The sequence below is a fragment of the Vicia villosa genome, linkage group LG3 (assembly GCF_029867415.1).
Source record: "Vicia villosa cultivar HV-30 ecotype Madison, WI linkage group LG3, Vvil1.0, whole genome shotgun sequence".
NCBI classification, from domain to species: Eukaryota; Viridiplantae; Streptophyta; class Magnoliopsida; order Fabales; family Fabaceae; genus Vicia; species Vicia villosa.
Genome location: NC_081182.1, coordinates 31,966,332 through 31,985,650, shown reverse-complemented (window position 1 = coordinate 31,985,650; position 19,319 = coordinate 31,966,332). Strand labels below are relative to the sequence as shown.

The following is a 19,319-nucleotide window of genomic DNA, read 5'->3' as shown; positions in this document are numbered from 1 at the left end:
AATGAAGCAATAATTCTGCACAAGATTCAAATATGACATGACTAATGCATGTCACAAAAGATTCTCGTCCCCACCTCTTACACAAGGCTAATGCATGCAATAAATGAAGCAAAAATTCTGCACAAGATTCAAATATGTCATGACTAATGCATGACACAAAAGAATCTCGTCCCCACCTCTTACACAAGGCTAATGCATGCAAGAAATGAAGCAATAATTCTGCACAAGATTCAAATATGACATGACTAATGCATGTCACAAAAGAATCTCGTCCCCATCTCTTACACAAGGCTAATGCATGCAAGAAATGAAGCAATAAGTATACGTGTTAAATGAATTAAAATAAAAATAAAAACATCTAAATAAAAAATAAAAGTTATGATAAATCGGTGCATGCAATGGTATAACATAATTTAGCATGACAAGAATGCATGCCTCTATAGCAATCTAGTCCCCCCACCACAGACATGACGAGACAAGACACTGCAGGGAATCTCGTCTCCACCACAGACATGACGAGACAAGACACTGCAGGGAATCTCGTCCCCACCACAGACATGACGAGACAAGACACTGCAGGGAATCTCGTCCCCACCACAGACATGACGAGACAAGACACTGCAGGGAATCTCGTAATAACCTATGCATTTTGGCTATAAATATGTTCCCAAACTTGTTCATTTTCTTCATCACCTCTTATACTTTCATCAGAGCAACTTATCATCAGAGCAACTTTGTGTTTCATCATCAACAAACATGTCTCTCCTAACTATGGGTCAAGAGCATCGAGGCACCATTGCAAACATTGCCACTTATGTAAGTTTGAGTAAACACTTAATTTTTTTTACTTAAATTTACTAATTTCAAATACTTATGGGTAATGTTTTTTTTATAGGATGTCACGAGATTTAGGACCCGTGCTGGTAAGATGAATGCTCCTGACCCTTTGATTGAGGACTACGTTAAACATGCGGGATTTGGTGAGGTAATGAACTTAACACATACCTCAGTTGATATGAAGTTTATATTAGCATTGTGTGAGCGTTGGAGGCCTGAGACTCATACTTTTCACCTTCCAATGGGTGAATGTACCGTCACTCTAGAGGACGTGTACATGTTATTGGGTCTCAAAACAAATGGAAAGGCAGTGTATGGAAATGTCCAACAACCAAACGCTCTATGCGTCGAATTGTTGGGTGTGGATTTAATAGAGGGTGAGGGGCGACAAAGGGGTAGGGGCCAAGGTATAAAGCTTGCTGGCCTTCAGCTAGCTTATGATGGGCTTCAATTGAATGAGTTTTCTGACGAAGAAACTATACTATAGAAAACTAGGATGTATATTATGTTGTTATTTGGTAAGTTTCTATTTCCCGAAGGCACGGGAAATAGTGTTAATTTTATGTACTTGTGTTTACTTGGGGACATTGATGCAATAAAGACATATAGTTGGGGTTCGGCTGTGTTGGCATACCTCTATAGTTCCTTGTGCAAATGTGCAAAAAAGGATAGTTGTACATTTAGTGGATGTGCATTCTTGCTACAAGCATGGGCATGGTGGAGAATGCCGGTATTGGCCCCTGCAAATCCAAACAGTTACGCCTTCCCTTACGCTTCAAGGTAACTTTTGGATCTTATTTTAATTACTGCTTTTTATTCTATTATTATTTGTAACTATATTGATTTATATCTTTTAATGTGTTTAGGTTCAATGCAATCGGAATGGATTACACCAATACGCCTGTATCCAAAATCATTTTCTACCGCCAAGTATTAGATCGACTTGGACCCCAAGAGGTAATACCACTCAAAATGTCCATTTTCTAAATATATTTTTAAAAATAACTATCTTCTATATTTTGAAATTAATATTATTTGCTTTGCAGTTTATTTGGCGACCTTACTTGGAATTGGACCACGTACCCGACCTTGACGAGGCGGCTATTTGGACAGCAAAATCACCCATCATACGGTTCACCACTGTGGAGATGCACCCAAGTGACCGTGTGAAGCTCCAATTCGGCATGCATCAAGGTATCCCTGACCCACCTGAGCCTGACTGTTTGGGACGTTGGCATCTTGCGAAGGTTAGCGAACAGTGGTACGTAGAAAATTACAAGTCGTTTGCTATAGATCAGCATAAAATATGGGCTCGTCGATCCAAAACTGTTCTAGAATTTCCTGTGGCACCGGGAGAAATGAAGCCAACTGTTGACTATGTTAACTAGTACAGATCGGTCACAAATCCTGAAATGATTGTGTCTGCCCCTTTCTATTTAGCTGACCCGCGAGCACAACCTCCATATTTTGGAGGACAACAACAACCACCACCAAATTACCACCACCAACAACAACAACCACCGCCACCAAATTACCAACAACAACAACCACCACCACCAAATTACCAACAACAACATTACCCACAACAACACCAACAACAACAACAACAAAGTTACCACCAACAACCAATCCAACCACAAACACCTTTTTACCAACAACATTCCCAGCAATACCACCAGTTTTTTCCATCCCACCCTCAACCACAAAATCAAGAATTCCATGTAGGCAGCTCTTCCAGATCACATTTCCAAGAGTTCCATGCGGGGAGCTCTTCAAGATCACCACCAATAACCCCCGACATGGGCATAGAAGAAGAATACCCGCAATACACCACATTCGACCAACCAACGTCACAGTACACCAACCAACAATTTGACCTCAACACACCACCACAACCATTGTATTTTAACCAAACCGGCTCCACCACCAACTTCCAAAACTTCCAGGCCGCACCCACTAGGAGAAATTTCAACCCGCCTAGACAAAGCTTTGACAGCGCCGCGGGCACCCGCCTATCCTATGAAGGGAATTCTAGAGGTCAAGGACGGCCCACAGATGTTGAAGACCCAGATTTCATTGAGGGGCCGTCGACTCAAGCACAAGACGAACCAAATAGAGGGGGGCGTCGTCGCAGGAATAGGGGGGCACTACCAACTCGTGAACCGTCTACACGACCCATTAGACAACCTCAATGTGGGTCGTACCATGGTCCACGTGGCGCGCAATAAGATTTTTATTTGTATCGTTAATGTATTTTGAGTTGTTTTTCATTTTAATGTATTTTGTGTTGTTTTTCAATTCAATGTAATTTGTATTTTGGTTATGTTTAATATATTGGTATTATATTTCCATCTTAAAAAATATAAAAAAACAACTAAAAAAGTAATATAAAAAAAACAGAAAAAAAGGAAAAAAAACAGTTGAAAAAAATACCAAAAAAAAAAAAAAAAAAATAGGGGGGGTGTTGTCGCCAGGGGGTGGCGACAACACTTAAAGGAAACAACATAGGCGCCAGTGGGCCTGGCGACCACACTTAAGCCCACAACGTTGTCGCCACCCCCCTGGCGACAACGTGTTATTTTTAGCAAAAAAATGACATTTAGGGAATTTTTTTGAAAACCTTGTTATTTTTGGAATTTTTTTAAAAAAATTGGTTATTCAAAAAAAAAATTCCCCTAGCAAAAAGCAAATCTAAACAACCAACTCTATAATGAGTGCAATGAAAATTCATCGAATAAAAACTAAAAAATATAAGAAGATATGTTACTAAGCAAATAGCATACAAGGAATTAAGAAAGTGTAACCATTTTTCATCAAATCCAACAATAAAAAATAGGATGAAATATAATTGATTTACAGATTGTGAGATGAGATTAAATGAGTTAGGGTTGCTATTTGAAAGACTTTGATGTAAAGGGTGAGAGTGATTAAAAAACTGAATGGAGGTGTAAGACTTTGGCGAGAATTAGATATTTTCTTTTTTTTTTTTAATTATAAAATAGTATGGAAGAAAGGAAGTTTAATCTGTTTAATTTTTTTTGGTAATCTAATCCGTTTAATATTATTAAGATATGATTTGAAAGTTAATTTGGGAATATGATGGGTAAATGTTATTTTTGAACACACTTTATATGAATTTGAAAGATAGCTTATGAATAGTATTTTTGAATTTTCATATAACTTGTGACGAGTACATATGATGTAACGAAAAACCCTATAATAAACTCTTCCAAGTTCCAATTGTATAGAGACCCTATTAAATTTGAACATGAACAATTCTAATTGACTTCTGCTTTGTCACCTGAAATAAAAAGTTAATAAATAAAAAGATAATAATAAAAAATATGATAAATATTACTATTGATATTTTAACAAAACAATTACTATTATTAAAAAATGTTCCACTAGACAAAAAAATTTAATGAGAGAGTACTTAATGGTAAAATATCAAATATGTTAGACTTTTTGGCATAGATAACATAATTCATCAACATCCCAATGCTATTTACTTTGAACTAGACAAGGAATATATACAAAACTATTCAAAGAAGTTGTCTTCTCGGTTTGCAAAAAGCAAGAAGAAGGAAGCGTGAAGCAAGGCGAGGCAAGAAAGATTTGATCAAACGGTCCAAAACCATCCAAACAATTTCGAAATCACGCCCCACCGAAACCCACGTAACCACTGTTCTTCGCCATTCGCCAACAACAACAACAACTCGTCCATCTTCCCAGAATTCCTCTTCTCTCCCTATCTCCCCATACCCCACCTCAATTAACCCCAAACTTTATAGCAAAAATTTAATCACTCCACTTCATAGAGATCACAGCATTATTCATAAAAAGAAACAAATTAGAATAAGTTACATTACAATATACAATAACATAACAATATTAATAGCAATAATATTAAATTGATTGAGTTTATGTGAGGATGCAAGCGGTGGGGAGGTTAGGGAGCTACATTAGTCAAGGCGTATACACCGTTTCCGGCCCCTTTCATCCATTCGGTGGCGCCGTCGATATCGTCGTCGTTCAACAACAAGACGGTTCCTTCAAATCCTCGCCATGGTACGTTCGATTCGGCAAATTCCAAGGAGTTTTGAAATCGAAAGAGAAAATCGTCCAGATCAACGTGAACGGAATCGACGCTGATTTACAAATGCATCTCGATAACAAAGGGGAAGCGTTCTTTCTGAGAGAGATTGATGTTGAATCGGTTTTGTTTGATTCGATTGAATCTGGTGATGGTGATGATCTCGATGTTCAATCGTTGAAGAGTAAGAGTAGTAATTTTGGTTCGGAGGATGGGAAGGTTGTTGGGAGGACTAATTCGAATTCGCGGCGGTCGAGGATACTTGGGCTTATGTTCGGGAGAAGGTCTTTGAGTGGGGAATTTGAAGATGCTATTGGGAATAAGGAACGTGCTGAGATTGCGGCGAATTTGTTGGATATTAAGTGGTCGACGAATCTCGATGGGGAGGATAATCGAGAGAGTGGTGATCATGCTGTGGTTGTGGAGAATGAGGATGGTTCTTTTGGTGTTGCCAAGGTTGAGAAGAAGTTGAGTGGAGAAAAGGTTTCAAGGGAACAAACTCATGAGGTCATGTACCTTGCTCATGGGGAAAGTGCAGAGGTCCATCTACATGATCAGGTCTTGCATTCACTCGTAACTAAGGTAAATTCACAGTTTACCTAATGATATAAGTACTTGTTAGACTGTTTGAAAGAGCTTATCAGAAAAGCTAGGATTACTTTTGAAAACAATTTCTAACTTAGTTTATAGCTTATGATATCAGTTGAACTTTATTTTATCTTTTGTTACATAAAAAATCTTATACATCAGCACTTATGGGATGAAAATTATGCTATTAGCGCTTAATTTCGTTTTATTCAAATAGGGTCGTTTTATTCAAATAGGGTCAAGTCAAATTTTAAATCACGGTCACGCAATTATCATTGACAATGCCTATTATCCTTAAAAAAGACAACTATCCTTGACGTTTCTAAAAATGTCTGTCAAATGGGTTTGATCTGGCCTCTAATCTGTTTATTAATGATGGTGCTTTAGAAAAAGTATATGATACTGAATTTTTTTAATCGAGCAACCCTCTAATTTGTTATGTTGATTGACACTAACACTGGTATATTAAAATTCCTCTTCAGGGTATGGAGAAGGAGGAAGTCACTAAGAATGCTGATGTAGTGGAAGTCTATGAATTTCATTCTCAGGCTCAGCGAATAGATTCTTCTGATTCAGAAGCTAGTATGTACGACGATGTGGAGGATGTTGAAGACCCAACAACATCTCCAAAACCTCAAATCAACAATTTGGATGCAGGACATTGTTCAAGCGAGAAAGTTGAGTCCTATTGTGTAGACTTGACAAAACCTCCAAAACCTCCAAAACCTCAAACAAACAACTTGGGTATAGGGCATTGTTCAAGTGAAAAAGCTGAGTCCTGTTCTGTTACCAATGCTTCCAGTTACAACAGCCAGGATGACCGAGGATTATGTGAGAATAACATGAAGGATAAAGATGTCTCTAGCTCGCTATCAACTCCATCACACTCTTTTGGTGATTGTTTACCTAGTGAAACATCTAGGATATCACTGTCCCCGAGTTCAGATGAAGAGAATTTCCTTTTTGGTGACTTTGATGAAAGTGGAGTTAATGATCAATTTGAGGGATCATTAAGTCCCAAATGTATAGATAAAAAAGATAATATTTCTTATGAGAATGGAACTGAAAACTCAAGAGTGACTTCCTGTCCCATAGTTATCCCTAAAAATGAGGATGCTGGGGAGGAAGTTGGGCGGCGTACTGGATCCTTGCCAAATATTTCTTCTGGTAGTAACAGTATGTGCCAACATGTTCGTTATCCTTTAAGTCAATCACTGGACTCGACATTTCCTGGCAAGGATAACTTGGAATCCTTAAAATTAGACGAGTACAAAGAGAAGCAGTTACCTCATGAACAGGCGGATGCCAAAGATTGCCAAGATTCTGATGAATTCAAAGATACTGCTCTGAATCTTCCCCCTGGTAAGGAAACTGGTATAAATTGCCACTGTAATGTCTCCTTTGTTTTTTGTCAACTGAATTGGACACAGTATGAAAAACTGTATGCTGAATATACTTTATCCTATGGAAAAATTATTTGTACATCATTGTCTAGCAGCAGTTGGTAATTTTCATTACACTAAAGATTCGGAAGCAACATACATTCTACTATACGAATTTAATTTGCTGAGACATGTATCTAGTGTTTTGGTAGAGAAAAATGGAAGGATTTTGTCATTGTTGTACTCTTTGAAATATGCTTCATGGAAATAAAGCCTTAGGTAGTTCCTTTGCTGATTTATCAATTATACAAACAATTTACGAACACTTGTATGAAGGAATGCAAGCTGACTCTACTTTAAAATATCCATTGCTGAACATCTAGTTGATAACAAATTATTTTCTTTAGTCCTGGGATGACAATATACTTATTTTTGAGATTTGTCATGGGATTTAGGAATTAGGCACGGTGTCTATTGGACTAACACACGGCCTCTTTTGAAATTCAAAATATGTTGACCATCTTTGGAAAAAAAATCATGCAGGAGGTACATCAACAGGAAATTGGAGAATTTGGCCTTTCTCCTTGAGCAGATCAGTATCTAGAGAATCTTCGCCGCCAAAACCAAATGATGCTAAAAGTACTATTAATGGCAATTCTTCAGAGAATAAGACTTTAACAGATGTGAACAAAAATGATAGCAAACCCAATCTAACGAAAAAGATGATTAGGGAAACAACTCCAACTTCTGAACAGATAGCATCATTGAATCTGAAGGAAGGGAGGAACATTGTAACCTTCACTTTTTCTACAGCTATGCTGGGGAAACAGCAGGTCAGTAATAATGAACTTCTACGATTTAAGAACTTCAAATATATTTCCCTTAAATGCATGTTTCTTTAATTTGAATCTCTTAACCAATATTATTTCTTATATTTTACATTTGATTTGATTAACAGGTTGATGCTCAAATATATCTGTGGAAATGGAACGACCGCATAGTTATCTCGGATGTGGATGGGACAATTACGAAGTGAGGATATATCTTTTGGAAATTAAACCGTTTTTAAAATAGATAACTCGGTTTAACAATATGCTAACCTTCTTTTACTAATTGTTTTCTTTGTCATTGTTAATTTGGTATCACATTCCAAATGAAGATATTTGCTGTCTTTCTGAAAATATTGTCCTATGCAATATTATTGCTGAGAGGATTGTTTTTTTCCAGTTGTTTGCTCCTCAAAAATCATATGAAACTTATTTCATGCTATTTTCACTTTATCTTGTAGTTACCTTTTTGTTTACTTTCTGTTAGATTTTTTTTATATAAACTAGCATGCTCTTGCCACTCTGAACTATATTGTACACTCAACACATGTATAAACCTATGAAGCTTGGAGTATAGATCTAATATTTAACATCATTATGGATTGTTTGTGAAAAAATGAATTTGGAAAAAGAAGGAAAAATATTAAAACACTAGTGTCATAGTTGAATGTGGGGCACTTTTTCTGGAGTTTCCCTTCATATTTGATTCTTAGTGGTCGAGTTGGGCCTATCACAACTCTACAAAACCGGAAAAAGTGGTCCAACGGATAGAGAAAACCTTTTCTGGAGTTTCCCTTCATATTTGATTCTTCGTGATCCGATAGAGAAAAACTTGTAGTAAGGGGTCCAACGGATTTTGAATAGACTCTAATACCTTGGAATTGTGGTTGGGTCCAACACAATCCTATAAAACTGACTTGAAAGGTGAAGATTGTCTTCACTTATAAACATATGTTCACACCATTATCTCTCATCCAATGTGGGAAACTTGACACATACTTATATTTTTTCCTATTGCATTAATCATTCTCTTGAATGTCTAGTTTTAAGTAATAATAAAATTGAAGTGAAAGTAGCACTTAAAACTGCTCATCTCTTCAAAATACAAGATTTTGATTCCTGTGAAGAAAAGTTGTACGGCCACACTCCTTTGTAACTCAATTGGGCTACTTATGCGGCTTTGACGTTATCTTTACTGTTTTTTTTTTTCATTCACTTGGGAGCATTCATATTATTTTTGTAATGAATGGCACTTAAAAGCTTAGGCTGGGACAGTGCAGTTCAATGTCATCAATTGGATGTAAATACCAGTGTAGTTGAGGATCCTTGTTTAGTTGGTTCTCATCCTGATTATTGTAGAGTTGTCGGATATGATTTATTTCAGCTTTACCAATATACCTTTTAAGTCAAATATGATTGAATACTTTAGGAAATAGTTTTATGAGACAGTTTAGGGGCTCCATTAGTAATTTTGGTCAGTTTTGAACTGAAAAGATTGAGTTTGCTTATTCAAGTATGATTGCTTTTATTGGAATCCCATATGTATTATGAACAGTGAGCAGGAAAGTGAGATATGATGGACAACAAAAAGTTAATTTTAGTTGTCAGGAATTTACTTCCCCTCTTTCTAGGAGCATTTTTAACATCCTGATACACTTTTACTTGTTTGAAGCCTCTGTCTTCTACCTCTCTTCTGTTAATTATTATTATTTCAATTTCTAACTACGGTGTGCCAATTGTAATTTATTTGTTTTGTTTCTTGTCCTACAGGTCAGATGTTCTTGGTCAATTCATGCCTTTGGTTGGTGTTGACTGGTCACAGACTGGTGTTGCACATTTATTCTCCGCTGTTAAGGTTTGTGTCAATTCTCCATGTCTTTAGATGTTTTGAAATTACCCCAATGTAATAATATGGTTAATTTCGGAATGCGCTGATCATGCATCATTGCATTATTTGTAGTTTTTAGATAGGTAGGCCCAGCTGCACAAACAGTTAGTTGATGTCTCTGTTAAAACCACAGAACTGTTAACTTGTCTTTTAACTTCTGATCATTCTAACTTGATTAATTTTATTTGATGTTTTACCATGGGACCTGTTAAATTTGTGACTGTGTGTGTCTAAATCAGACTGCAGTCGCCTCTATTTATAATAGAAATATAGAATAAATACAATAAATATTGATCGATATGATTTGCTAATTCTAATCCTAATAATAAAAATGAGGACTTGGTTGTTTGTTTCTAACTCCCCCTCAAGTTAAAGCTTAGTTCACTTTTATCTTGTTACAAGTATACCCTTTAAAAGAGAAAATCAACCAACGAGTATTAAAATCACAATGAACTTTCACGAATTACATCCATACAAAACTGCAATGATATTGGGTCAGATATTGTCCTTTGCTTGAAACAACCAACTTAATGTGATCGGTGTCTGTGACTCAACACTGACGATAGTTGGACAACGGGACTACCAAAAAGAAAAAGTAAATTAAGTGGGACATGTCATCTATGACTCATGCCAACTACTCAACCTTGACTTTGGTGAGGGAAAGGGACTACAGGAAACTATTGACAGTGTAGTGTGCTAAGTTGAGACCAATGACTAGAGAGCCTACTATTAGAGATCAAATTGAGACAAGGCAGAAAGCACATTGTAACAAGAGTGACTTAGACAAATTATCAACCAACAACTTGAATGAAAAAATATGCAAAACCAGACCAGAAAAAATGCATACTAACAAGACCTAAACATGGCCCCAAAAAACATGCAGAACAGTTGCACAGTTTTCAGAATTCACCAAAATGAACTAACAGCAAACAAGGTGTGAAACACACCTATAGAGAGATCCACATGCCAAAACAATGCTGCCGTTGAAACGACCCAAAAAGAGACAAAGAAGCCATGACCAGCCAATGGAGAGAGAAAATGGGTCTAAACCTATAAACATGAGTTGGTTGAGCAGGAACCTGTTTACTGGTGCCTAAAAATCAAAAACTGATGAAAAATCCAGAATCGCAAAAAACAAACCGACACAGGCGACCAAGAAACCTTGCTGGAATATAGCCAGAACTCGGAAGCACCCACACGCGCGGCTGTTGATGAAAGCACGTTGGTGAAAATGAAGTTGTTTGAGGGGCGTGAGTACTGTCGCGAGAGACAGTGGTTGATTGTGGCACTTCGGTGAATGGCCGATCTGACTCCAGAAAATCTAATGGCAGGGTCACCGTGACACGTAGGGTCGTGTATGTTGGAGCGTTCACGTGGTGACAGCTATGTGTGTAACTATGATGACTTGGATTTTGGGACCAGACTATGGTTTTAATTGGATGGATACCCATCAGCCAAACTGAACAATAAAGTACAGTTAGCCTTTACGGTGGCTGAACTCAAAGAAAGAACTAGAAATTCGAAGAGGATCGAATCATTTGGAAAAGAGAAAATTATTATTATATTCCAACCGTTTGAAAACTCCACAGTGGAAAAGCTTGCTCACACTTGATATACCAGCAATCTCCCCCTCAAATGAGTCCATCCATTCTTAAAGGTATGCTCCTCTACAAACAGAAGCATTTTTTAATCCATATCTACTGGCATTGCCACTACTTACTCCATCAACGGGACCTGACGCCTGAATATTATGGTCAGGAAGTACTTCGATACAGGGAGGCCGGTTGTGAGTTAGACTCTGATATCTTGTTGAATTTGTGATTCGTTATATCTAAATCAAACTACACTCACCTCATATTATAATAGAAATATAGATTAAATACAATAAATATTCACTGATATGATTTGCTAATTTCAGTAGTATTATGATTTGATTCTATCGGGAAATTCTACCTGTACCCTGTCTATAGTAATTCACTTTACAATTTATTTTCACCCGAGTTGGATGTTTTACATTGTCTTCTCTTCTCAATTTCACATTTGCAGGAAAATGGTTACCAACTGCTTTTTCTCAGTGCTCGTTCAATTTCTCAAGCCTATATTACACGACAATTCCTACTGAATCTTAAACAGGTGATTCATAAAATTAGTGATCTGTCTTTGATATCAACAATGTACTGGTGAGCGGGAGAATAAGAGGGAGAAAGCAATTAGAATTTCATATTTATTTTTTGTATATGTTGCAGGATGGCAAAATTTTACCAGAAGGTCCTGTTGTTATTTCCCCCGATGGACTTTTTCCATCTCTATACCGTGAAGGTAATAGGTCTGCAGTATGCTTTTGTTTGCTTTCTGCTTCTTACTGTTCCCTTTCTTCTACTTATATGTAGATCACTCGAATAGCATACTAGTTATCTAACATCTAGTTTTTATATATGATTCTTTGACCATTTAATTGATGTATCAGAGTCTACGATATTCATCAGGGTTGAGTTTGTAATGCTCTGGTCTTTACTTTATAAATATTTTGGACTATGACACTTTCTCTCTCTCTCTTCATTTTCAGTTATTAGGAGGGTTCCCCATGAATTCAAAATTGCATGCTTAGAGGTTAGTTTGCTGCTGCCACATATTAATATTACCATAATTTTAAATATAGGTGAAAATGAGTTCGAGTCAAATTGAGCATTCGGGGTGGAATGCCTTGAGAATGCCTTTTTTGTTTGATAAGTTGAATTTGAATAAGTCGTGAATAGTTCTACTCATTTTCACCACAAGTTTAAATAGTCTTCATGCTCATCAAGGTATTAAGTTTTAAAAACTTGAATTTTCATGTCTCCAGAGTATCAAGGCTCTTTTTCCGTCTGATTGCAATCCGTTCTATGCTGGTTTTGGAAATAGGGATACTGACGAAATCAGTTACCTTAAGGTTGGAATCCCTTTAGGAAAAATCTTCATTATAAACCCCAAGGTAAATAATCCTTCTTATTTTTGAAAAATAAAATTTCTAGAATTTCCAGAAATATAAGTTTGTCAAGCCTTTCTTATTTTTAAACTTTGCAGGGGGAGATAGTTGTGAACCGAAGTATTGACACAAAATCATATACTTCTATGCATGCTCTCGTGAACGGAATGTTCCCCCCAACGAGCTCGTCTGAGCAGGTTTAATTAAAGAGCTTCTTGTTTTAATTTTCTATTCATAATTATCAGTCTTGGGGATTTTGATGCGCGTATATAATTGATATAAATTTTGGATTTCTGGTTACATTATCATGCTTAGAATGCAAGTTTGATACTCCAGGAGGAATTTTTTCTAATGCAACACATTGTTGCCTTAATCTTTCTGAACAATGATTGCAGGAGGATTTTAATTCATGGAATTTCTGGAAGCTACCACCTTCTGCAATTGATATTTGAAAGACCCCTATGGCTTTTGGGCTCAACCATTGTTGGTCCTGGCTATGGATAGGTGCAGGCTGTTCAGCTCTTAAAAGAATACAGGTAATTTCATTATAAGCTCCAATATACATAATCATATTTTACACTGTTCTGCATGTGCATGCAACTTCATAATGATCTTTTACTAATACAGGAAACCGCTTTTCTGTTGTGGATTGATTTTTTGAAAATTATAATTTGGAGGATGGATTTCTTATGAAAAATCAGGTTGGATATGATCAGGTTCATTTTTGTTAGTTCAGTGCGAACTCATTACCACTAAGCCATGGAATCTCTAGAAGTTTACATCTCTTCTCGATTATTATAGATTATAGGATTAGATTAGTGCGTAGTCAAGTCCCTGCTCCTTTCCATTCGATTGTATAATTGTATATGTACTAGTTTTAGCGTGCAGAGAGAAATTCATAAAAAGAGTGAACAGAATTTATGTTTGATACAATTTATATTTTGTTATATTTGGTAATATAATACAAATAATGTTTAACAATAAACTCCCCTATCAAATTAGACATATATTAATATTGTGTATCAAATATTAAATACTATTTTTATAAAGATAAACATAAAGAGAAGGTTAACTTTTATTAAATTATTATTGATAATTGTTGTAGTTTAAAAACAATTTAAAATATTTGTATATAAATATTTTGTTTTATTGATTTTATTTTTTATATAAAAAATTAACGGCTTGATAGTTCCTATCAAATAAAATAAATAAATAAGTATTTTCAACATAATTAAAAAAAATTAACAAAGAAAAGGAGAGTAAAAAAAATAAAATTTGAGAAAAGGGGTCATGCACTGACAGTGTAAAATAATTTTACACTGTCAACCAATCACAACCATGTATCTAATTTCTCCACACTTTTATTTTTAAAAAAATTTAATGACATGGCATATTCCTTATTTTCTATTGAATGACAGTGTAAAACTATTTTACACTGTCGGTGCATATCATTAAACCCAATTTTCAAATAGATATAGACAAAAGAAATATTAAAAATAAATTGATCTTATACATTTAAGAATAAAATTCAAAATAATGATTAAATATTTTATATATAATTTAAGTTTTTGACGTCTTTTAGAATTTGTTTTTGAAGAATCCAATTCTTCTAATGTTACTGATTCACTTTAAAATGTAAAGAGGATATATTGATCATTAATTGTAGTTATTGTTGGTAATACTTAATAAATTATGAGTTTGTTAAAATAAAATTAGTTTTATTATTTTACACTTTAATCTTTTTAATCAAAAGTTTTTTGCAGATCGGTTTTTGAGTTTTGGTATCGTTGAAGTAGCTGAATGCTTTATTACGCAAATAAAGAAAGGTTTACACGTTGGGATAAAAAAATTAAATAATTAGTTATGCAGTTTTACACGTTGGGATAAAAAAAATTAAATAATTAGTTATGCAGTTTTACACGTTGGGATAAAAAAATTAAATAATTAATTATGCGATTTTTTATGATTGTGTTCGCACCATAAAAAAAAAAGTTAAGTAATTAGTTATGCGGCAAAAATTGATAATATAGTTTTAGCGATTGAGGAATTAGATGATTTTACGACGATGAAGAAAGAGGAGCTATAAAGTTCATTTGAAGTTCATGAGCAAAGGACGAAGGAGAGGAATATAAAGCTCATTTGAGGTTCATGAGCAAATGATGAAGGAGAGAAATAGTGACAAGGTAAAGATGGAGATCACTTTGCAAGCTCGTTTTAATGAGAAAGACAATAAGTCAAAAGGAAAATGGCCCATGAAGAGTAAAGGAAATTTTCATAATTTTGGTGGAAGAGAATCCCAAAATTCAAAGAATTCGACTTGTCAAAAGGGTAAGGGCACCTGTAACAAAATTGGAGGCCAATGCAACTTTAGAGGTGAAAGGAATGACAGACAAGAGCAAGACTCAATGTTTTGTTTGTCAAAAGTTTGACCATTTTGCGAACAAGAAAGAATCTTAGGGGGATGAAGCCAAAGTTGCTAGACAAGAGTTTGATGAGGAGAATACACTATTGGTCATGATCACATAAGGGAAATGCAGCAGCAACAGGCTGCAGGGCAACAATAGTAGCAATTTCAGGAATGTTGCAGAAACATGTTGTAAGTGATTACGTAAAAGCTGTAATCGATTGCAAGAAGAAGAAAATGTGATGGTGACTGTGAGAGAAGCAGTTCAATGCAGCGATAAATGGTATTTGGACTCCGGTTATTCAACGCATATGACATGGAGAAAGAATTGATTTCTCAAACTCAATCGTGCCATGAAGAACAAATTAAAGTTCGCGGATGACACCACTCTAGAGGCGGAAGGGGTCGGTGAAGTGTCTATCGAGAGAAGAGATGGTAGACACACCTTGATAAAGTAAACTATTTTATTATTTTATTATAAAAATAAAATCATTGGATTTAAACTAGTCCATTAAACATTAAAAATATGATGGATGTCCATCCATAACTCTAATTGATGGACCAGATCTAAATCATTAACTAAAATTTTATATAATGAATAAATTGGATGAAATTTTTAAAGGATAAGTGAATGACTTTTTTTTGTTTAATGGATCATATTTACCACCCCTACTTCAAGAACATGAATTCAATTCCACCCGATTTTTTCAATATTATATTTCTAAAAAACAATTCTTTAAACTAAAATTATATAGAATGCAAGATGAAATGCAAAAGTCTCACGTGAAAGAAGTGTTATGGGAACATAAACCTTTTTTTTTTAAAGTAACATTATATTTCATGAAGTGCTGAATAACAATTAGTGCAAAAGGAATGAATTATAGATAAGAATCTACTATTATTTTATTTTTGAATATATCAATTGCATACTGCTTGCATGAGATCTTTATTCCTTATAATAATTAATGTCTAATATTGATCATCTAAAACAAGCAAAACACCCAACAAGATAACGAAACAGAACCTAGTACTGTGCAATTTTGACATTGAAATACTTGTCTGCAAAGTGCAGGGCCGTCTCAAACAATTTGGAGGCCTTGTTCTAACTTAAAAAGTCGATCTCTTATATTTCAACGACTCTCCTATCGAGATAAGATACATACTGACGCTTTAAGATGGTAATTTTCTTTCCCTTTCTTTGTTATTATAAAAAATATATATTATCAAAATTTTAATTCCTATAAGGATGACTTTGAATTTTTTTTTTATGTAAAATTTCTCTATTTATAGAAAAAATCGTATCATTTTATAAAGTAAAACATTTTTCTTGAACAGTTCAATATTAATAATAAAGTGTTTGAATTAATAAACAATAAAAACCTTAAGCCGTAAAATATGAAAATATGTTGCGACCATTTGTTTTGTAGGATCTAACAAATAATTAATGCAATTATAATTATAATAATGTGTTAATTCATATTGATAGAAAAATACAAACCCGAATTTGTTAAATATCTTTTATATCTTAATTTTATTTATTATCATGTTTAATCATAGATATTTAATTAAAAATAATTTTAATATTGATGAAATTTTAATAATTATAAAATAAACTAAAATAATATATCTTTTATACCAAAAAAAATAGATACAATCAATATGTTATATTTTATCATAAAAGATTAATATTAAATAAGTATATTTTTAAATTTATGGGAATTATTATATGGAAAAAAAACACTTTTGGTAATTAAGAATTTGATACGTATATATCATAAACTAAAACGCACTCTCATTGTGGCTTACTATTTTTGGCAGTTTTTAAAATGAAAAGATAATATAAAATTTGACATGATATGTTCAGGAATCGAGCCCATGTTATTAAATCTCAAAACCTCTATTGCTTCCGTTGCGCTAAATTGGTCACTAGGTAATGCACTTTCATCATAAAATATATATAAACATTTTACTTCTATAATTTATAAAGCCCACCACTAAACTATGAGGCCCCCATTTTTTTTAGGCCCTGTGCAACGGTCCAGGTTGCACAGGCCCAAAACCGGCCCTGGCAAAGTGAGCAAGGTTTTTGAACTCATTTTCATCAATGAAACCGTTGTGGTTGACATCTGCAGAGTTGAAGTCTGTACCACTTTTCCAACCTGCAATGAATCCTTTTGTAAGGCGCACAGCGTGTCGCAGTTCCCTTTTACTGATTTTTCCATCACCGTCTGAGTCAAACACTGTCTTCAACCAGTGTTTGAATTGCTCCACCGTCATCACACGATGATCACTGCTCCCTTTAGGCTGCATGAACACCATACCTACACTAACTATATTGTGTTTCGTTTTGTTCATGCTAATTTCAAGGTTGGGTGTTCTATTTATAATTTTATATTGCCACGTTTGATATATATATATATATATATATATATATATATATATATATATATATATATATATATATATATATATATATATATATATATATATATATATATATATATATATATATATATATATATATGGAGCATATCAAGTAAGAACATTTTTTAATGAGAGATGAGATGAACAAATATCAACTATTAGATTCATCAAGAGAGAGAATGTTAATACATTAATGTGGCTATTAATTTCTCTCTCTTGATGAATCTAATAGTTGATATTTGTTCATCTCATCTCTCATTAAAAAATGTTCTTACTTGATATGCTCCCATATATATATATATATATATATATATATATATATATATATATATATATATATATATATATATATATATATATATATATATATATATATATATATATAATTTTTTAATGAGAGATGAGATGAACAAATATCAACTATTAGATTCATTAAGAGAGAGAAATTAATAACCACATTAATATATTAACATCCTCTCTTGATGAATCCAATGGTAGATATTTATTCCTCTCATTAAAAAATGCTCTCACTTGATATGCTCCCTATATATAGGGAGCATATCAAGTAAGAACATTTTTTAATGAGAGAAGAGATGAACAAATATCAACTATGAGATTCATCAAGAGAGAGAAATTAATAACCACATTAATGTATTAACATTCTCTCTTTTGATGAATCCAATGATAGATATTTATTCCTCTCATCTCTCATTAAAATATACTCTCACTTGATATGCTCCCTATATATATATATATATATATATATATATATATATATATATATATATATATATATATATATATATATATATATATATATATATATATATATATATATATATATATATATATATATATATATATATATATATATATATTCCATCCATTGTGGAAAAATTAGAAAACTAATGAATATGTTGTTGGTTTCTGGCCAAGACTATTTCTCATCTATCTTTTTATTACCTGTGATATAAATTCGTAAGTGTGTATGGAGTTTTTAAGTGATTGAGGTGGTATAGGTAGATATGTCAAAAAAAGTCTTATATGACAAAACTTTGATAATGAAACTTTCAATTTGGCCTTAAATTTTCTTGATTTCTTATTTTTCATTTTAGGGAACCTAAGTAATGGGCTAAAAAATTATTTTTGTGGAAAAATTAATTTTCAAAAGTAACAATTTATTTATTTATTTATTTATTTAGAAAAAAGAAACAAATTGATAACCTAAGTTAAGAAAATTGATTTTACAAAATCATAGTTAACAGAGACCGATAAGTCATGAATATGTTGTACTTTTCGACTCGACTCACATGCATTTCAGTGTTTTTCTATGTCTTTTTGAAATAGTATATCGGTAGTGTGTTCATGTTTCATGTATTAAGCGGTTGGAAGTCTCTGCGCGAAGAAACAGTGAAAAACAACGAATATGGGAAGAGAAACAAAACTTTCTATTGTCCTGGCGACGCTAGTCCCGGCCCATGACGGTCGTCACCCTCCCATGTATGTGGTCAAACCTGTTCTAGCTCTATGACGGACGTCATGCTCCCAGCTCTTGACGACTGTCACCAGCACATAACGCGTGTCATGCTTTATCTATCTAAAATATAAGAAAATTAATTTGCGAAAAAGTCAAAAATACCCCTATTTGATTTTTTGCCACCACATTAAATTTATGGTTTTTTTGGTCTTTGCACAATAAAGTTCTTAATTTTATTATTAAAATAATACAACTGTTATATTTTTTCAAATTTATCAAATCTCTCTTCATTCTCTATTTTGTTCTCTTTCATCACTTTCTCACTTCTTTTTCTACAAAAAAAATAAATTATTATTATTGATATATATTTTTATTTACGAAAAATAGTATTTATGACCGAAATACTTTTTAGTCTAAAATGATATACGGGAATA

The 19,319-nt window shown here is 33.7% G+C and overlaps 1 protein-coding gene across 1 annotated transcript; it reads left to right on the top strand.

Annotated features, from left to right (window-relative positions):
- Positions 1–4,363: 4,363 nt before the first annotated feature.
- Positions 4,364–13,565, top strand: LOC131660874 (phosphatidate phosphatase PAH1-like). Its single transcript, XM_058930230.1, has 12 exons — positions 4,364–5,512; positions 6,001–6,880; positions 7,444–7,733; positions 7,859–7,932; positions 9,498–9,582; positions 11,662–11,748; positions 11,862–11,934; positions 12,182–12,225; positions 12,458–12,586; positions 12,679–12,777; positions 12,976–13,116; positions 13,208–13,565. The coding sequence occupies exons 1-11, from the start codon at positions 4,769–4,771 to the stop codon at positions 13,030–13,032; spliced, it is 2,562 nt and encodes an 853-aa protein (XP_058786213.1). The 5' UTR covers positions 4,364–4,768; the 3' UTR covers positions 13,033–13,116; positions 13,208–13,565.
- Positions 13,566–19,319: the final 5,754 nt, after the last annotated feature.